Below are 18,917 nucleotides of genomic sequence, written 5' to 3'. Positions count from 1 at the left end.
TTTGTAGGCCTCTTTGCTCGCACACACTTTTTCAGTTCTGCCCACACATTTTCTATGGGACTGAGGTCAGGGCTTTGTGATGGCCACTCCAATACCTTGACTTTGTTGTCCTTAAGCCATTTTGCCACAACTTTGGAAGTATGCTTGGGGTCATTGTCCATTTGGAAGACCCATTTGGAAGTATGCTTTGGGTCATTGTCCATTTGGAAGACCCATTTGGAAGTATGCTTTGGGTCATTGTCCATTTGGGAAACCCATTTGGAAGTATGCTTGGGGTCATTGTCCATTTGGAAGTATGCTTGGGGTCATTGTCCATTAGGGAAGTATGCTTGGGGTCATTGTCCATTTGAAGACCCATACTCAAATGATGTCAATTAGCCTATCAGAAGCTTCTAAAGCAATGACATCATTTTCTGGAATTTTAAAGCTGTTTGAAGGCACAGTCAACTTAGTGTATGTAAACTTCTGACCCACTGGAATTGTGATACAGTGAATTATAAGTGAAATAATCTGTCTGTAAACACTTGTTGGAAAAATTTGTTGTGTCATGTACAAAGTAGATGTCCTTAACCGACTTGCCAAAACTATAGTTTTTTAGCAAGACATTTGTGGAGTGGTTGAAAAACGTGTTTTAATGACTACAACCTAAGTGTATGTAATCTTCAGACTTCAACTGTAGCCTAGCCTATCTATATAGCCTAGCCTATCTATATAGCCTAGCCTATCTATATAGCCTAACCTATCTATATAGCCTAGCCTATCTATGTAGCCTAGCCTATCTATATAGCCTAGCCTATCTATGTAGCCTAGCCTATCTATATAGCCTAGCCTATCTATGTAGCCTAGCCTATCTATGTAGCCTAGCCTATCTATATAGCCTAGCCCTTCTGGTAGAGAGACGGTGGGACCTTTGCTGAACTATCACTGGCTATTTTTAACATCACATGACATCCAGGGTGCAGATTGAACATATAATGAATAGAACTGACACGATTCCAAATGTAGTCTTACAACAGTTATTTATGTTGTACACATAGATAGATAGATAGATAGATAGACTCATCTTTGAGTCTCTGCCATTATAGCGTCTGTGACAGCATGGGCAGCATCATTGAGGCAATCTACATTTTTAAGTAGTCAATTGTCTTCTTCTCGATTAGCTGATCCGGCCTGATGACCCGGTTGGACATGAGAGAAACAGGGTCACCAGGAGGAGTCAGCCAATGAAGTTATAAGTCCCACCCAGTTGGCTACATTAAAATGGTGGAAGCCCTCAATGCCGCTGCCTATGCTAAGACAGCCTTTTGGCCACTAGAGGCCTCTATCATCCTTTATGGTTCTACGCCATACATTTTATCTGAATGTTCCGTACTGCATCGCTGTGTAACCTCACTTCCTGTGTGATGTGTGACTTCCTGTTGTCTCTGTGCCTGTGTTCTCCTGCAGGGTCTCCCGGGACAGGATGGCCCCCCAGGCCCCAAAGGAACTGCAGGCTGCAACGGGACTAAGGTGGGTTACTATTTTTACAGCTGACTGAAAGCGATACGACTCTGTCGAGTCCTAAGAGAACTCGGGTTAGATTGAATTTGGACTAAAACTGTTCTATCACACCTGGCCACTAGATGGCAGCACTCTGGTATTATATGTGATGTTGTATCACTCCTGGCCACTAGATGGCAGAACTCTGTTATTATCTGCGCTTGTAAGGCTACTGAGTCAAAGCATATAGCATATTGGAAAAGTAACCCTGGGCTGGAGTGCAATATGCAGAAATCGCTCCACCATTTCCTGGTTGCTAAAATTGTAGTAGTTTGCCTAATTTCAGTTTATGTCACAAATCAAGCAGTCATTGATTAGAGAATCATTGTACCATCTAAACTGCTGTGAAATATATTTTCCTTAAACAATAATATTGTATTTTCAGCTGTTTGAAGCTGGTGTACAAAACCCAAAGTAAAAGATGCAAAAACAAAACTTAAGAACAGGGAAACATAGAAATAGCACACATAGAACATATCTACCGCTGCTTGGACTTGTTTTTTCGATGAGAATGCCATATCTATTACTCATATTTCTATATGAATTTGGTCAGGTTGCCCAAAAAGTCACATACTGTATTGCAGCTTTAATTCTATCTCATCTCAGGGTGAGCGAGGATTTCCAGGAAGTCCAGGCTTCCCCGGACTGGAGGGTCGATTGGTGAGTACCTTACACACAACACACAGTGTCGTCTCTCTCATGTCTCTCTGAGAAAGTCTCTGACACTTTAAAATGTATCCCTTTTTTCTCGTCTCCCTCCTCTTCAGGGTCCACCTGGTTTTCCAGGACAAAAGGTAACTACTGTATTTGTCCCGGCAAACTGTTGTCCTCTTTTAGATTAAGTACTGGCTCATATAATTCACTCGGAAACAACAGTGTATCTAATACGTGCTACGGAGTCCACTAATGAATACGACCCCAATGTGTGATGGGTTCCGCTTTAACCTCCTCTACAGGGAGACCCAGGTGACATCATCAGATCTGAACGTTTCGGACAGATAGGAGGTGCAGGTCTGCCTGGTCTGCCTGGCGTTCCTGTGAGTTTTCTATAGAACCATAGACCCACTTTGAAATTAACTGATTTTAACTGACCTACAATTCTAAAGTCTGTATTCAGACAGATAAAAGAGAAAACCTTAATTAGACTTTGTCGAGTGATTGGTTTTATCAAATAGTAGGCTAATATAATATATTGTTCATATTTGGATTTTCAAAATCAATCAATCAAACAAATGGTAATCCATTATGGGAGATGTAAACCTGTGTCTTTCAACCCAGAGGTCATTGTGTAACGTTTGTGGTGTCTGTCTTGTTTCTAGGGTGACCAAGGCCTCTCGGGATTGTCCGGTCCTACCGGCCCTCCCGGCCCCAGAGGTTATGAGGTACAGTACAGTAACAGCCCAAATCATGTTATTGACAACCGGCACTCGTCCGTTATGTTCTGAGGGACTTTACACAATCAAACTGGTCCCAGTCCTGTGACATCCAGTATGTTCTGAGGAACTTTACACAATCAAACTGGTCCCAGTCCTGTGACATCTGTTATGTTTTGAGGGACTTTACACAATCAAACTGGTCCCAGTCCTGTGACATCCAGTATGTTCTGAGGGACTTTACACGGTCAAACTGGTCCCAGACCTCATTCAATCAATCAAATGTATTTATAAATCCCTTTTTACATCAGCTGATGTCACAAAGTGCTGTACAGAAACCCAGCCTAAAACCCCAAACAGCAAGCAATGCAGATGTAGAAGCAAGGTGGCTAGGAAAAACTCCTTAGATAGGCAGGTACCAAGGAAGAAAACTAGAGAGGAATCAGGCTCTGAGGGGTGGCCAGTCCTCTTCTGGCTGTGCTGGGTGGAGATTATAAGAGTATATGGTCATTAAGGCCAGATTGTTCTTCAAGATGTTCAAACATTCATAGATAATCCCAGTGGTTGTTGAGGGTGCAACAGGTCAGTACCTCAGGAGTAAATGTCAGTTGGCTTTTCATAGCCGAGCATTCAGAGGTTGAGACAGTAGGTGCGAGCGAGAGAGAGAGAGTCGAAAACAGCAGTTTCGAAAAGTAGCACATCCGGTGAACAGGTTAGGGTTCCATAGCCACAGTCAGAAGAGTTGAAACTGGAGCAGCAGCGCGACCAGGTGGACTGGGGACAGCCAGGAGTCATCAGGCCAGGTAGTCCCGAGGCATGGACCTATGAATGAGGTCCTCTGGGAGGGAAAGGAGAGAGGGAGATAATTATAGGGAGCATACCACCCTGCATCCCACTGCTGGCAGAATACCACCCTGCATCCCACTGCTGGCAGCATACCACCCTGCATCCCACTGCTGGCAGCATACCACCCTGCATCCCACTGCTGGCAGCATACCACCCTGCATCCCACTGCTGGCAGCATACCACCCTGCATCCCACTGCTGGCAGCATACCACCCTGCATCCCACTGCTGGCAGCATACCACCCTGCATCCCACTGCTGGCAGCATACCACCCTGCATCCCACTGCTGGCAGCATACCACCCTGCATCCCACTGCTGGCAGCATACCACCCTGCATCCCACTGCTGGCAGCATACCACCCTGCATCCACTGCTGGCAGCATACCACCCTGCATCCCACTGCTGGCAGCATACCACCCTGCATCCCACTGCTGGCAGCATACCACCCTGCATCCCACTGCTGGCAGCATACCACCCTGCATCCCACTGCTGGCCTGCTTCTGAAGCTAAGCAGGATTGGTCCTGGATGGGAGACCAGATGCTGCTGGAAGTGGTGTTGGAGAGCCAGTACGAGGCACCCTTTCCTCTGGTCTAAAAAAAGAATATCTCAATGCCCCAGGGCAGTGATTAGGGGCATTCCATTGTGTAGGGTGCTGTCTTTCAGGTGGGATGTTAAACGGGTGTCCTGACTCTCTGTGGTCACTGAAGAAGTAGCTCTTTCAGTAGTTTAGTTGGATAGGGTCCAGTATGCAGCTTGAAGGTTTAGAGGCCAGGACTCTTTTCTCCATTGATCCTAGTTCCTGGCAGTTGTGTGCAGACTCAGGACAGCGGAGACAGCGGAGGTTTGGAGAAACACACAGATTCACAGTCCGTCATTTGTTTAACGATCATGATCATTTCATCAAAGAAGTTCATGAATTCATCAAGTCTGAAGTGAAAGCCATCCTCTCTTGTGGAATTCTGCTTTTTAGTTCATTTTGGATTGTTCTTTTTCTCCTCAGTTAGGTTGGAAAAGTAGGAAGCTTGAGCAGCATTGGGGGCTCTTTGATATTACACGATATTGTCTTTCCAAGCTAGTCGGAAGACTTCCAGTTTGGTGGAGCGCCATTTCCGTTACAATTTTCTGGAAGCTTGCTCCAGGGCTCGGGATTTTCCAGGGAGCTAGTTTCTTGTGGCAAATGTTTTTTGTTTTTAGGGGTGCGACTGCATCTAGGGTATTGCGCAAGGTTAAATTGAGTTCCTCAGTTAGGTGGTTAACTGATTCTTGTTCTCTAACGTCCTTGGGTAGGTGGAAGGAGTCTGGAAGGGAATCTAGGCATCTTAGGGTTGTCTTTGAATTTATAGCACGGATTTTGATTATCCTTGGTTGGGGTCTGAGCAGATTATTTACTGTGGTTGCAAACATAATAAGATGGTGATCTGATAGTCCAGGATTATGAGGAAACACATTAAGATCCACAACATTTATTCCACGGGACAAAACTAGGTCCAGAGAATGACTGTGGCAATGAGTAGGTCCAGAGACATGTTGGACGAAACCCACTGAGTCGACAATGGCTCTGAAAGAATTTTGGAGTGAGTCTGTGGACTTTTCCATGTGAATATTTAAGTCACCAAAAATGTGAATATTGTCTGCCATGTCTACAAGATTCGATAGGAATTCAGGGAAGTCAGTGAGCATACAGCCCAGGAGGCCTGCAGAAAGTAGCTACAAAAGGTGATTGAGTAGGCTGCATAGATGTCATGACTAGATGCTCAAAAGATGGAAAAAAATATGTATATATTTTTTTTTGTAAATTGAAATTTGCTGTCGTAAATGTTAGCAATACCTCCGCTTTTGCGGGATTCTCGGGGGATATGATCACTAGTGTAACCAGGAGGTGAGGCCTCATTTAACACAGTAAATTAATCAGGCTTAAGCCATGTTTCAGTCAGGCCAATCACATCAAGATTATGATCAGTGATTAGTTCATTGTCTATAACTGCCTTGGAAGTGAGGGATCTAACATTAAGTAGCACTATTTTGAGATGTGAGGTATCAATCTATTTCAATAATGACAGGAATGGAGGAGGTCTTTATTCCAGTGAGATTGCTAAGGCGAACACCACCATGTTTAGTTTTGCCCAACCTAAATCGAGGCACAGACACTGTCTCAATGGGGGTAGCTGAGCTGTCTACACTGACTGAGCTCGTGGCAGACTCCACTAAGCTGGCAGGCTGGCTAACAGCCTGCTGCCTGGCCTGCACCCTATCTCATTGTGGAACTAGAGGAGTTAAAGCCTTGTCCAATTATCTACACATTCTATATTTGGGGAGGGGATGAAAACAGTTTTCAACTAACAATTGAGTTGTGAGACTTTGCTTTAGAGCTCATCACCTGTGACATCCAGTATTTTCCGAGGGACTTTACACAGTGAAACTGCTCCCAGACCTTCAACATCCATGATCTGAGGGACTTTACACAGTCAAACTGTTCCCAGACCTTTAACATCCATGATCTGAGGGACTTTACACAGTCAAACTGTTTCCAGACCTGTGACATCCAGTATGTTCTGTGGGACTGCTCCCAGACTTGTCCCCAGGCAAGCTGGTCCCAGACATGTTACTTCCAGTAGTGTTTGTCAGTGCCGAATATTAAGAATTGGGCCAACTTTTACAAGTTTGAATATTTTTCTAATTCTAGACATTCAGTTTCATCCCAGCTAGCACATTTGGTTCCTTGGATGTTGTGGGAACGAACGTTTTTGGTTGCAGGCTGTAACGGCGTTTGTCTGTTGAAGGAGAGTCGGACCAAAATGCAGCGTGGTGGTTACTCATGTTTTTTAATGAAGAATAGCGATACATGAAATAACTATATATAAACAAAACAACAAACGGAATGCGAAAACCTATTACAGCCTATCTGGTGAAACTACACAGAGACAGGAACAATCACCCACGAAATACACAGTGAAACCCAGGCTACCTAAATATGGTTCTCAATCAGAGACAACGAAAATCACCTGACTCTGATTGAGAACCGCCTCAGGCAGCCAAGCCTATACTAGACACACCCCTAATCAGCCACAATCCCAATGCCTACTAAAAACCCCAATAAGACAACACAATAAACCCATGTCACACCCTGGCCTGAACAAATAATTAAAGAAAACACAAAATACTAAGACCAAGGCGTGACACAGGGAGGTTCTGAGAATGTTTTTCCATGGTTCCATTAAAGTGTTCCTGGGAGGTTTTATTAACATTCTGAGAACGGAAATGATAAATTATTTGAAGGTAATGTTTCAATAAGACTTTTAGCTTAAGTTAAATGTTTTGAACTCAAATCACACATATACATTCATTTGCTTAGGCATTAATCATGCAAACACAAGTCATTTTTATATTAGCACAGCATCACTGAGATTCAAACCTATGATCTTCTGTTCTCTATTCATGGAATCCATCGCACTGCAACACCAGGATTGAGTTAATATGCAGTGTTTTTTTTACTTATGCAAAACTGCACATTTTAGTCTATTCAAACAGACCCCATTTCAAAGGAAACAAGCACTCTTTCAGATCAGGTGTGGCCAATATATTTTTTTTATTTACATTTTTTAAAAACATTTTATTTAACTCTGCAAGTCAGTTAAGAACAAATTCTTATTTACAATGATGGCCAACACCGGCCAAACCCAGACGACGCTGGGCCAATTGTGCACCGCCTTATGGGACCCCCAATCACTACCAGTTGTGATATTAACGGTTGAGGCCAACACACCTGAACACACTTATCAAGATAGATAGAGTTTTGTTGATGCTGAGAATGGAGGGTAATTTGTTTTGAAATTGCATTCTTAGAATGTTGATTGAATGTTACTAATGTTACTAATGTTTTCTTGAGGTTTTTATGGAAAGTTTTTTTAATGTTCTGAGAACATGACTTTAAATAGAACCACGAGGAAACATGTAGAAACCATCATGCTGAAGTACTGAAATTCCCACAGAAAAATGTCATTTCTTAACCCATTCTCTGAACAATTTTAGAATATTGCTATAAGTAGAACCATGAGGAAACCTGTAGGAACGTTATGCTAAAGTATTGAAATTCCCATCTAAGAAACATATAGTTCTCAGAACGTTATGTGCTAACTGGGTAAGAACTGATCCAATGTAGTTTGCGTCATTATAACATTTTATTATTCTATTAATAGTTATATATTTTCTTAATAAAGTTGTTAATGTGTTGTTAATAAAGTTGTGTGCCGTTTTGTAGGGTCGTCCCGGGCCTCCTGGTCTTCCTGGTCCAAAGGTGAGTTGCTTTACACACGGAATATGTGTACATATCTACCTCAATTACCTCGTACCCTTGCACATCGACTTGGTACTGGTTCCCCATATATACAACCAAGTTATCGTTACTCATTGTGTATTTATTCCTTGTGTTATTATTATTTCTCTCTGCATTGTTGGGAAGGGCCTGTAAGTAAACATTTCACTGTTAGTCTACACCTGTTGCTTATGAAGCATTTCACTGTTAGTCTACACCTGTTTTTATGAAGCATGTGACAAATACCATTTGATTTGAAGGCAGTAATACGTTCTTCTTGTTCTTCTTCTACAGGGAAACATGGGGTTGAACTTCCAAGGTCCCAAAGGAGATAAGGTAGGAACCGCAAGGGAAGGACTGTCATCAATGGGTGGTAACGAATGGCACTCCTGAATACTGGTGTGTGTGTGTGTCTGTGTGTGTGTGTGTGTGTGTGTGTGTGTGTGTGTGTGTGTGTGTGTGTGTGTGTGTGTGTGTGTGTGTGTGTGTGTGTGTGTGTGTAGGGTAATTCAGGTCTGCAGGGACCTCCCGGACCACCAGGACAAGTTGGGGAGCAAACAAGACCCTCAGTGTCGAGTATTCAGAAAGGAGAAACGGTAATGTCCTACATTAAACATTTTCCCTGATTGATCAGGAATTTCTTCAGTTTTTTTTACCTCAGAAACTCCATAGAGTTACATATAATTACTGTAATAGAGGATCTCTATAAACTCAGAAACTCCATAGAGTTACATAGAATTACTGTAATAGAGGATCTCTATAGACTCAGAAACTCCATAGAGTTACATAGAATTACTGTAATAGAGGATCTCTATAAACTCAGAAACTCCATAGAGTTACATAGAATGACTGTAATAGAGGATCTCTATAAACTCAGAAACTCCATAGAGTTACATAGAATGACTGTAATAGAGGATCTCTATAAACTCAGAAACTCCATAGAGTTACATAGAATGACTGTAATAGAGGATCTCTATAAACTCAGAAACTCCATAGAGTTACATAGAATGACTGTAATAGAGGATCTCTATAGACTCAGAATCATCTGGATCGTCATAAGGTTTTTAATTGTCACTTGTTGAACTTGATGAACATCAATATTGGCTTAGTAGATTCTGTTATGACATGTCATGTAAACTGACAGCCATTAATGTGCTCCTGTTTGGCTGTAACTCAGTGGTTCCCAAACGTGAGGTCAGGAACCCATGTGGGACCCCCTGTAATCTTAAACAAATTAAGAACTTTTCTCTCTTCAAATTGGTATAAAATACAACCTTTTAGTGTCAACTAAGGACCTCTTACACTATACGAATGCACTTTCCTGTCATTATTATGAGTTGGGGTAGCTTGTGTGACCTGTGGATAGATGGCGTAGCAGTCGGACGTGTGTTTTGTCTTGTCCCGTCCTGTATAGTGCTGAATATACTCTCCTGCAACCCGCATCCCCCAATGTGGTACGGATCTGCTTTTTCTATACTTTAGAATCGGAACCCTCATCAGAAGCTAGCCGCTAACTAGCTACTAGCTAGCCACTGCTAGCGGTCTTCAACGCTAACTAGGACACCAGCGCGACATCTACCCAAAGCATATCAGACTGCTTTTTCTCTACCACATCTCCGGATTCCTACCGCAAGCTCTGAACCTTTATACCGGATCATCGTAAATAGCTAGCTGCAATCCGAGTGGCTACTCCTGGCTAATGTCTCTGTCCCAGAGCAAGCACCAGTTAGCCTGGAGCTAGCCTCGAGCTAAGCCCATCTCCCGACTCGCTGAAGAGGTCCAAAAATACCTAATTTGCCAATTGGCCTGGACCCTCTACTGACCCTCTACTGCCGACACGGAGCCCCGCCGATCCATCACGACTGGTCCGCCGACATAATCGCCCGAGGGGGTTTCAACAGGCTTTTCCGCTGCGACATCGCCAAAGATCCATCTGCTGGCCAAGGCCCGCGAGCTTTCTGAATCGCTGTATCTCCAGCTCACCGCATGAAGAGGAATAAACAGACTCACCCCATCGCGACGTCCCCCAAAGGTTAACTCTCTAGCCCTCGCTATCTCCCTGCTTGCTAATTCGGCCTGCTAACGGCTAGCTTGTCAAGCTCCGGTCCGCTAACTGCTACCTTGTCTAGCTCGGGCCTACGAACTGTTAGCTTGTTAGCACAGGCCTGCTAACCGTCTGAACCACCGCGTGCCAATCACTCTCTGACCCCATTTACTTTCTATCTCTTTTTGATTTTTATCTTGTTTATACCTTCCGGAAACCTGCCTCACCCAATGTGATACGGAATCGCTGTTACTTTTACTCTTATTTTTATTTTTATGACACACTCAAGAACCTCCAGACGCTAACCAGCTAACTAGCTACAAGCTAGTTAGTCATTGTTAGTTTTTTTTAAAAACCTGGATAACACTCGCCAGCCCAGCCCCCCTGCCCATCCACCGCTGCCCCCTGGACACTGATCTCTTGGCTACATAGCTGACGCACGCTGGACTGTCCATTAATCACGGTACTCCTTTCTGCTTGTTTGTCTTACCTGTCGGCCCCGTTGCCTAGTCAACGCCATTTTACCTGCTGTTTGTTGTGATAGCGGATTAGCCTCGCCTACTGTTTTTAGCTAGCTTTCCAAATTCAACACCTGTGATTACTGTATGCCTCCCTGTATGTCTCTCTCAGATGTCAATATGCCTTGTATACTGTTGTTCAGGTTAGTTATAATTGTTTTAGTTCACAATGGAGCCCCTAGACCCACTCTGCATACCCCTGTTACCTCCTTTGTCCCACCTCCCACACATGCAGTGACCTCACCCATTACAACCAGCATGTCCAGAGATACAACCTGTCTCATCATCACCCAGCGCCTGGGCTTACCTCCGCTGTACCCGCACCCCACCATACCCCTGTCTGCGCATTATGCCCTGAATATATTCTACCATGCCCAGAAACCTGCTCCTCTTATCCTCTGCCCCCAACGCTCTAGGCGACCAGTTTTGATAGCCTTTAGCCGCACCCTCATACTACTCCTTCTCTGTTCCGCGGGTGATGTGGAGGTAAACCCAGGCCCTGCATGTCCCCAGGTACCCTCATTTGTTGACTTCTGTGATCGAAAAAGCCTTGGTTTTATGCATGTCAACATCAGAAGCCTCCTCCCTAAGTTTGTTTTACTCACTGCTTTAGCACACTCTGCTAACCCTGATGTCCGTGCCGTGTCTGAATCCTGGCTCAGGAAGGCCACCAAAAATTCAGAGATTTCCATACCCAATTATAACATCTTCCGTCAAGATAGAACTACCAAAGGGGGCGGAGTTGCAGTCTACTGCAGAGATAGCCTGCAAAGTAATGTCATACTTTCCAGGTCCATACCCAAACAGTTCGAACTACTAATTTTGAAAATTACCCTCTCCAGAAATAAGTCTCTCACTGTTGCCGCCTGCTACCGACCACCCTCAGCTCCCAGCTGTGCCCTGGACACCATTTGTGAATTGATCGCCCCCATCTAGCTTCAGAGTTTGTTCTGTTAGGTGACCTAAACTGGGATATGCTTAACACCCCGGCAGTCCTACAATGTAAGCTAGATGCCCTCAATCTCACTCAAATCATCAAGGAACCCACCAGGTACAACCCTAACTCTGTAAACAAGGGCACCCTCATAGACGTCATCCTGACCAACTGGCCCTCCAAATACACCTCCGCTGTCTTCAACCAGGATCTCAGCGATCACTGCCTCATTGCCTGTATCCGCCACGGAGCCGCAGTCAAACGACCACCCCTCATCACTGTCAAACGCTCCCTAAAACACTTCTGTGAGCAGGCCTTTCTAATCGACCTGGCCCGGGTATCCTGGAAGGACATTGACCTCATCCCGTCAGTTGAGGATGCCTGGTCATTCTTTAAAAGTAACTTCCTCACCATTTTAGATAAGCATGCTCCGTTCAAAAAATGCAGAACCAAGAACAGATACAGCCCTTGGTTCACTCCAGACCTGACTGCCCTCGACCAGCACAAAAACATCCTGTGTCGGACTGCAATAGCATCGAATAGCCCCCGTGATATGCAACTGTTCAGGGAAGTCAGGAACCAATACACGCAGTCAGTCAGGAAAGCTAAGGCCAGCTTCTTCAGGCAGAAGTTTGCATCCTGTAGCTCCAACTCCAAAAAGTTCTGGGACACTGTGAAGTCCATGGAGAACAAGAGCACCTCCTCCCAGCTGACCACTGCACTGAGGCTAGGTAACACGGTCTCCACCGATAAATCCACGATTATCGAAAGCTTCAATAAGCACTTCTCAACGGCTGGCCATGCCTTCCGCCTGGCTACTCCAACCTCGGCCAACAGCTCCGCCCCCCCGCAGCTCCTCGCCCAAGCCTCTCCAGGTTCTCCTTTACCCAAATCCAGATAGCAGATGTTCTGAAAGAGCTGCAAAACCTAGACCCGTACAAATCAGCTGGGCTTGACAATCTGGACCCTCTATTTCTGAAACTATCTGCCGCCATTGTCGCAACCCCTATTACCAGCCTGTTCAACCTCTCTTTCATATCGTCTGAGATCCCCAAGGATTGGAAAGCTGCCGCAGTCATCCCCCTCTTCAAAGGCAGAGACACCCTGGACCCAAACTGCTATAGACCTATATCCATCTTGCCCTGCCTATCTAAGGTCTTCGAAAGCCAAGTCAACAAACAGGTCACTGACCATCTCGAATCCCACCGTACCTTCTCCGCTGTGCAATCTGGTTTCCGAGCCGGTCACGGGTGCACCTCAGCCACGCTCAAGGTACTAAACGATATCATAACCGCCATCGATAAAAGACAGTACTGTGCAGCCGTCTTCATCGACCTCGCCAAGGCTTTCGACTCTGTCAATCACCATATTCTTATCGGCAGACTCAATAGCCTCGGTTTCTCGGATGACTGCCTTGCCTGGTTCACCAATTACTTTGCAGACAGAGTTCAGTGTGTCAAATCGGAGGGCATGCTGTCCGGTCCTCTGGCAGTCTCTATGGGGTGCCACAGGGTTCAATTCTCGGGCCGACTCTTTTCTCTGTATATATCAATGATGTTGCTCTTGCTGCGGGCGATTCCCTGATCCACCTCTACGCAGACGACACCATTCTATATACTTTCGGCCCGTCATTGGACACTGTGCTATCTAACCTCCAAACGAGCTTCAATGCCATACAGCACTCCTTCCGTGGCCTCCAACTGCTCTTAAACGCGAGTAAAACCAAATGCATGCTTTTCAACCGATCGCTGCCTGCACCCGCATGCCCGACTAGCATCACCACCCTGGATGGTTCCGACCTTGAATATGTGGACATCTATAAGTACCTAGGTGTCTGGCTAGACTGCAAACTCTCCTTCCAGACTCACATCAAACATCTCCAATCGACGGAACAAAAATCAAATCAAGAGTCGGCTTTCTATTCCGCAACAAAGCCTCCTTCACTCACGCCGCCAAGCTTACCCTAGTAAAACTGACTATCCTACCGATCCTCGATTTCGGCGATGTCATCTACAAAATGGCTTCCAACACTCTACTCAGCAAACTGGATGCAGTCTATCATAGTGCCATCCGTTTTGTCACCAAAGCACCTTATACCACCCACCACTGCGACTTGTATGCTCTAGTCGGCTGGCCCCCTACATATTCGTCGCCAGACCCACTGGCTCCAGGTCATCTACAAGTCCATGCTAGGTAAAGCTCCGCCTTATCTCAGTTCACTGGTCACGATGGCAACACCCATCCGTAGCACACGCTCCAGCAGGTGTATCTCACTGATCATCCCTAAAGCCAACACCTCATTTGGCCGCCTTTCGTTCCAGTACTCTGCTGCCTGTGACTGGAACAGAACTGCAAAAATCGCTGAAGTTGGAGACTTTTATCTCCCTCACCAACTTCAAACATCAGCTATCCGAGCAGCTAACCGATCGCTGCAGCTGTACATAGTCTATTGGTAAATAGCAATGATGTTTCAAGAGCAACCACCCATTTTCACCCCTACCTCATTCCCATACTGTTTTTATACTGTTTTTATTTTATTTATTTATTTACTTTTCTGCTCTTTTGCACACCAATATCTCTACCTGTACATGACCATCTGATCATTTATCACCCCAGTGTTAATCTGCAAAATTGTATTATTCGCCTACCTCCTCATGCCTTTTGCACACATTGTATATAGACTGCCCATTTTTTTTCTACTGTGTTATTGACTTGTTAATTGTTCACTCCATGTGTAACTCTGTGTTGTCTGTTCACACTGCTATGCTTTATCTTGGCCAGGTCGCAGTTGTAAATGAGAACTTGTTCTCAACTAGCCTACCTGGTTAAATAAAGGTGAAATAAATAAAACATTTAAAAAAAAAAAAAATTTCCAAGTGGGGTCCCTGGGATTGTCTAGTGTCAGTTTGGGGTTGTGTTCAGTAAAGGTTTTAGGAACCCCTGCTGTAACTGAACTGGCCCAGTAACTTCTGTTATGACATGTAATGTAAATGGCCAGCTGTAAGTGTGAAGCTATAAGCTATACTGGGCCTCGTGTTTTATCATGTTTCAGCACCAGTTGGGAGCACCATCATGCCTTTAATTGCCCTATAAATGCAACTCTCATAATGACCAGTAGAGGGTGGCATTTAACCTTGTTATAAAAACGTACTTTTACAATACCTTTATATCTCTTGGTCCTGTGTTGTGAAAGTTATTGTATTCTTACAACTGTTTTGTTTATTTCTTTAAAAAGTTAGATAACAATCTTTATTGACATTGTTTTGATTCTTGACTATTGATGAAAACATTTTGTTTCTTCTTATTTCTTGTTAACAACAACTTGTTATTGTTGTGTCTTTACTCGTTGCCAGGGTGATCAAGGTTTACCTGGTCCACCTGGTGATCCTGGTTATCCTGGACCCCCTGTGAGTATCACTCACTATCAATCATATTATATATATCTACATTTTTTTACTCAGTATCTATCATACTATATATCTACGTTTTTATACATCTGTGTTTCTATACGCCTCTATTTTGTAACACGCTATAAATAATGTGCTCTATGAATCACCAGTGTCTTAGAAGACCATGTGGGTTGGGGGTCTGAATAATGCCAGACCCTATTATATCAAATCAATCAATCAATCAATGGTCGTGTGTGTCTGACAAATGTTGGGTTTGTAGGGTTCGTCTGGTGGTTTGAAGGGAGAGAAAGGAGAAAACGGAGAAGCAGGCAAAAGGGGCAAACCGGGGAAAGATGGAGACCCAGGTCCTGCTGGATTCCCTGTGAGTTCTACGCACAGAACTAGGATGATTCTATTCATTCTATTGATATGGTTCTACCCTCCAGTCAACAGCTTGTCAGATACAGTGGCACAACAGTTTAATAGACAGCTGTCTGTCCGCTGTACTTGAATGATCTGCGAACATCTACCTCTTCCCCTTTCTCCAGTATGCCAGTGCACATAGGAACACAAACAGAAAACATTTCCCTTACCTCTATCCCTCCATCCAACCATCCATCCATCTCTCCAACAACATAGCATTCTATATTACCCTCTCTCTCTCTCTCTCTCTCTCTCTCTCTCTCTGTCTCTCTCTCTGTCTCTGTCTCTCTCTCTGTCTCTCTCTCTCTCTCTCTCTCTCTCTCTCTCTCTCTCTCTCTGTCTCTGTCTCTCTCTCTCTGTCTCTCTCTCTCTCACTCTCTCTGTCTCTCTCTCTCTCACTCTCTCTGTCTCTGTCTCTGTCTCTCTCTCTCTCTCTCTCTCTCTCTCTGTCTCTCTCTCTCTCTGTCTCTCTCTCTCTCTGTCTCTGTCTCTCTCTCTGTCTCTCTCTCTCTCTCTCTGTCTCTCTCTCTCTCTCTCTCTGTCTCTCTCTCTCTGTCTCTGTCTCTCTCTCTCTCTCTCTCTCTCTCTCTGTCTCTCTCACTGTCTCTGTCTCTGTCTCTCTCTCTCTCTCTCTCTCTCTCTCTCTCTCTCTGTCTCTCTCACTGTCTCTGTCTCTCTCTGTCTCTCTCTCTCTCTCTGTCTCTCTCTCTCTCTCTCTCTCTCTCTCTCTCTCTGTCTCTCTCTCTGTCTCTGTCTCTCTCTGTCTCTCTCTCTCTCTCTGTCTCTCTCTCTGTCTCTGTCTCTGTCTCTCTCTCTCTCTCTCTCTCTGTCTCTGTCTCTCTCTCTGTCTCTCTCTCTCTGTCTCTCTCTCTGTCTCTGTCTCTCTGTCTCTCTCTCTCTCTCTGTCTCTCTCTCTCTCTCTCTCTCTCTCTCTCTCTCTCTCTCAGGGTAGTAAGGGAGACCCAGGTGGGCCAGGTCTGCCAGGTCGGGATGGTGACAGGGTGAGTTTAGCCTCTGATGCTATTCTTCACAGATACAGTCTTATTTTCTGTTGAAGTACCATCCATCTCTATGTGTTTCTCTCTCAGGGTTCCAAAGGTGACCGTGGATATCCTGGACGCCCAGGCGTGGTGAGTAATATTTTAGTATTCATATTTTATTTGTGAACTTGCTCTGATAGCCTTTCGTCAAAGTTCTCCATGTTTGTTATCAAGGAAGTTGTCAAGGAAGTGAGTTTGTGTTTATGAAAGGATGTACAGGCCCCACCTACCAGTCAACCAATCATGTCAATGCGGAGCTATAAGGAGATATAAGGAGACCTCTGCATTTGTGAGGTGCACGGCATCGCCTTACAGAGCTTGATTTGGCCTCCTCAATTCTCCGGTCCACTTTGCCAGATCATAAATCTGCTTTAGCATGTGACCAGTGGTCAGACTGAAGGCTGTGTAGTATTAGACTGTGAACACTAGATGGTGATAGTTACCTTTGTATCCCATTATATAGCAGGTGAGCAATGGTCCACCTACAGTTGGTCCTAAAGGAGAATCTGGGCGTCCTGGGGAGACGGGAAGGAAAGGAGACAGAGGACAGCCTGGTAGGTTCTCTATAGTCATAGAGTTTGTCAGATTATAATGAATAAGATTACATGAACACAGAGGAACTGGTCCTAGATCAGCACTCCTACTTTAAGCGGCTTGGTGAACCCAGTTTCCATGGTGATCATTCCCCTTTGACCCCCTGTTCTCCCCAGGTCTTTCGGGTCCTCCAGGTCAACCAGGGACCACAGGTATCGGAGGTGGAGGCCAGCCCGGTTTACCAGGCTTCCCAGGAGAGAGGGGCCAGAAGGGAGACGAGGGCCAGCCAGCCATCTCCATCCCCGGGAACCCAGGACGAGGTGGCGCCCCTGGTCTGCAGGGACCTCCAGGACCTCCTGGGCCCCCAGGGGTCTCCAATGGGGGTATTAACTGTATAGGAGGGGGCCCCGGGTTACCAGGACAACAAGGCAATATAGGATTCCAAGGAGAGACCGGACAGAAAGGTGGGTCAAGAGCGAGAAAGTATAATTGAGTACCTCAAGTTGAAGGCCGACCGGAGTACCGGTCAATGAGAGGGGCCAGTCATTCTCCCTTAGCTAAATGGCCGATATTCTATTGATATAATTGTGGTGTTCTCTGTTGTTTACCTCCAGAGTATTGTCATAGTAACATGGACAATAATTAACTAATGTCAGCGCTGGGTAGGTTCCTTTCTAAATGTAATCCCTTACAGTTACTAGTTACCTGTCCAAAATTGTAATCAGTAACGTAACTTTTGGATCGCCCAAACTCAGTGACGTAATCTGATTACATTCAGTTACTTTTAGATTACTTTCCCCTTAAGAGGCATTAGAAGAAGACAAAAATGTATGTTACCAATTGAACGACATCTATTGCAGGATAAATCAATGTGTAGGCTTCTTCTAACCCATCGCTTTCTACAACATATAATAATATGCTTTATTTATATCTGTACATTAACATATTTCATTTATAACTCCAAAAATTGCCTTTTTAAGTCTATCAAAAGTGAGCGAGTTTGAGCATGTGTCCATTATCAGCATGAATTAGATTGAGCAATAAAAGCCCCATTTGTATTCAATAGGCTGGCATACACACTATGCAGCTGTTGCAAGAGCGCATTTTTGACTGGCTGTCCACTGGTTTCAAAAACAATGATTGATTAGCAGTTTAAACTTCTTGAATTCAACCATTATTGGGTTCAAATACACATTTATATTTCTGCCATCCACATCAACCACAAACCGTAAGGCACAAATAGCTAAATAAGGACGACAGCAGTCGTCGCCGTAGATTAAACCACTGCTGTTTTTCCTCCAAGCAGACAGCAGTGGTATAATCTACATATCGCCGTAGATTAAACCACTGCTGTTTTACCTCCAAGCAGACAGATTAAACCACTGCTGTTTTACCTCCAAGCAGACAGCAGTGGTATAATCTACATATCGCCGTAGATTAAACCACTGCTGTTTTACCTCCAAGCAGACAGCAGTGGTATAATCTACATATCGCCGTAGATTAAACCACTGCTGTCTTACCTCCAAGCAGACAGCAGTGGTATAATCTACATATCGCCATAGATTAAACCACTGCTGTTTTACCTCCAAGCAGACAGCAGTGGTATAATCTACATATCGCCGTAGATTAAACCACTGCTGTTTTACCTCCAAGCAGACAGCAGTATAATCATATCGCCATTAAACCACTGCTGTTTTACCTCCCGCAGAGTGGTATAATCTACATATCGCTGTTTACCTCCAAGCAGACAGCAGTAGATTAAACCACTGCTGTTTTACCTCCAAGCAGACAGCAGTGGTATAATCTACATATCGCCGTAGATTAAACCACTGCTGTTTTACCTCCAAGCGTTTATTCAAGTTGGATAACCTTTAGATGCAGACAGCAGTCGCACCATTGGAAGACATAGCTTGGACTTTAGCCTACAAAAGCTTATCCCTGCTTTTGTCCTGTGATCTATAGTGGTT

At 44.6% G+C, this 18,917-nt stretch overlaps 1 protein-coding gene across 1 annotated transcript in view; it reads left to right on the top strand.

Moving 5' to 3' along the window:
• Window positions 1-18,917, top strand: part of LOC115118108 (collagen alpha-5(IV) chain-like) — a 123,071-nt gene that overhangs the window by 50,863 nt on the left and 53,291 nt on the right. Inside the window, exons 6-19 of the mRNA XM_065025280.1 lie at window positions 1,447-1,509; window positions 2,146-2,199; window positions 2,307-2,333; window positions 2,496-2,576; window positions 2,859-2,921; window positions 8,015-8,050; window positions 8,363-8,404; window positions 8,572-8,664; window positions 14,918-14,971; window positions 15,234-15,335; window positions 16,324-16,377; window positions 16,465-16,506; window positions 16,880-16,970; window positions 17,127-17,414. Of these exons, the coding sequence (XP_064881352.1) occupies window positions 1,447-1,509; window positions 2,146-2,199; window positions 2,307-2,333; window positions 2,496-2,576; window positions 2,859-2,921; window positions 8,015-8,050; window positions 8,363-8,404; window positions 8,572-8,664; window positions 14,918-14,971; window positions 15,234-15,335; window positions 16,324-16,377; window positions 16,465-16,506; window positions 16,880-16,970; window positions 17,127-17,414 (1,090 nt within the window). The remainder of the gene's footprint in view (window positions 1-1,446; window positions 1,510-2,145; window positions 2,200-2,306; window positions 2,334-2,495; window positions 2,577-2,858; window positions 2,922-8,014; window positions 8,051-8,362; window positions 8,405-8,571; window positions 8,665-14,917; window positions 14,972-15,233; window positions 15,336-16,323; window positions 16,378-16,464; window positions 16,507-16,879; window positions 16,971-17,126; window positions 17,415-18,917) is intronic.

This window comes from Oncorhynchus nerka, linkage group LG12 (genome assembly GCF_034236695.1).
Source record: "Oncorhynchus nerka isolate Pitt River linkage group LG12, Oner_Uvic_2.0, whole genome shotgun sequence".
NCBI classification, from domain to species: domain Eukaryota; kingdom Metazoa; phylum Chordata; class Actinopteri; order Salmoniformes; family Salmonidae; genus Oncorhynchus; species Oncorhynchus nerka.
This window is presented reverse-complemented; position numbering and strand designations above follow the sequence as displayed.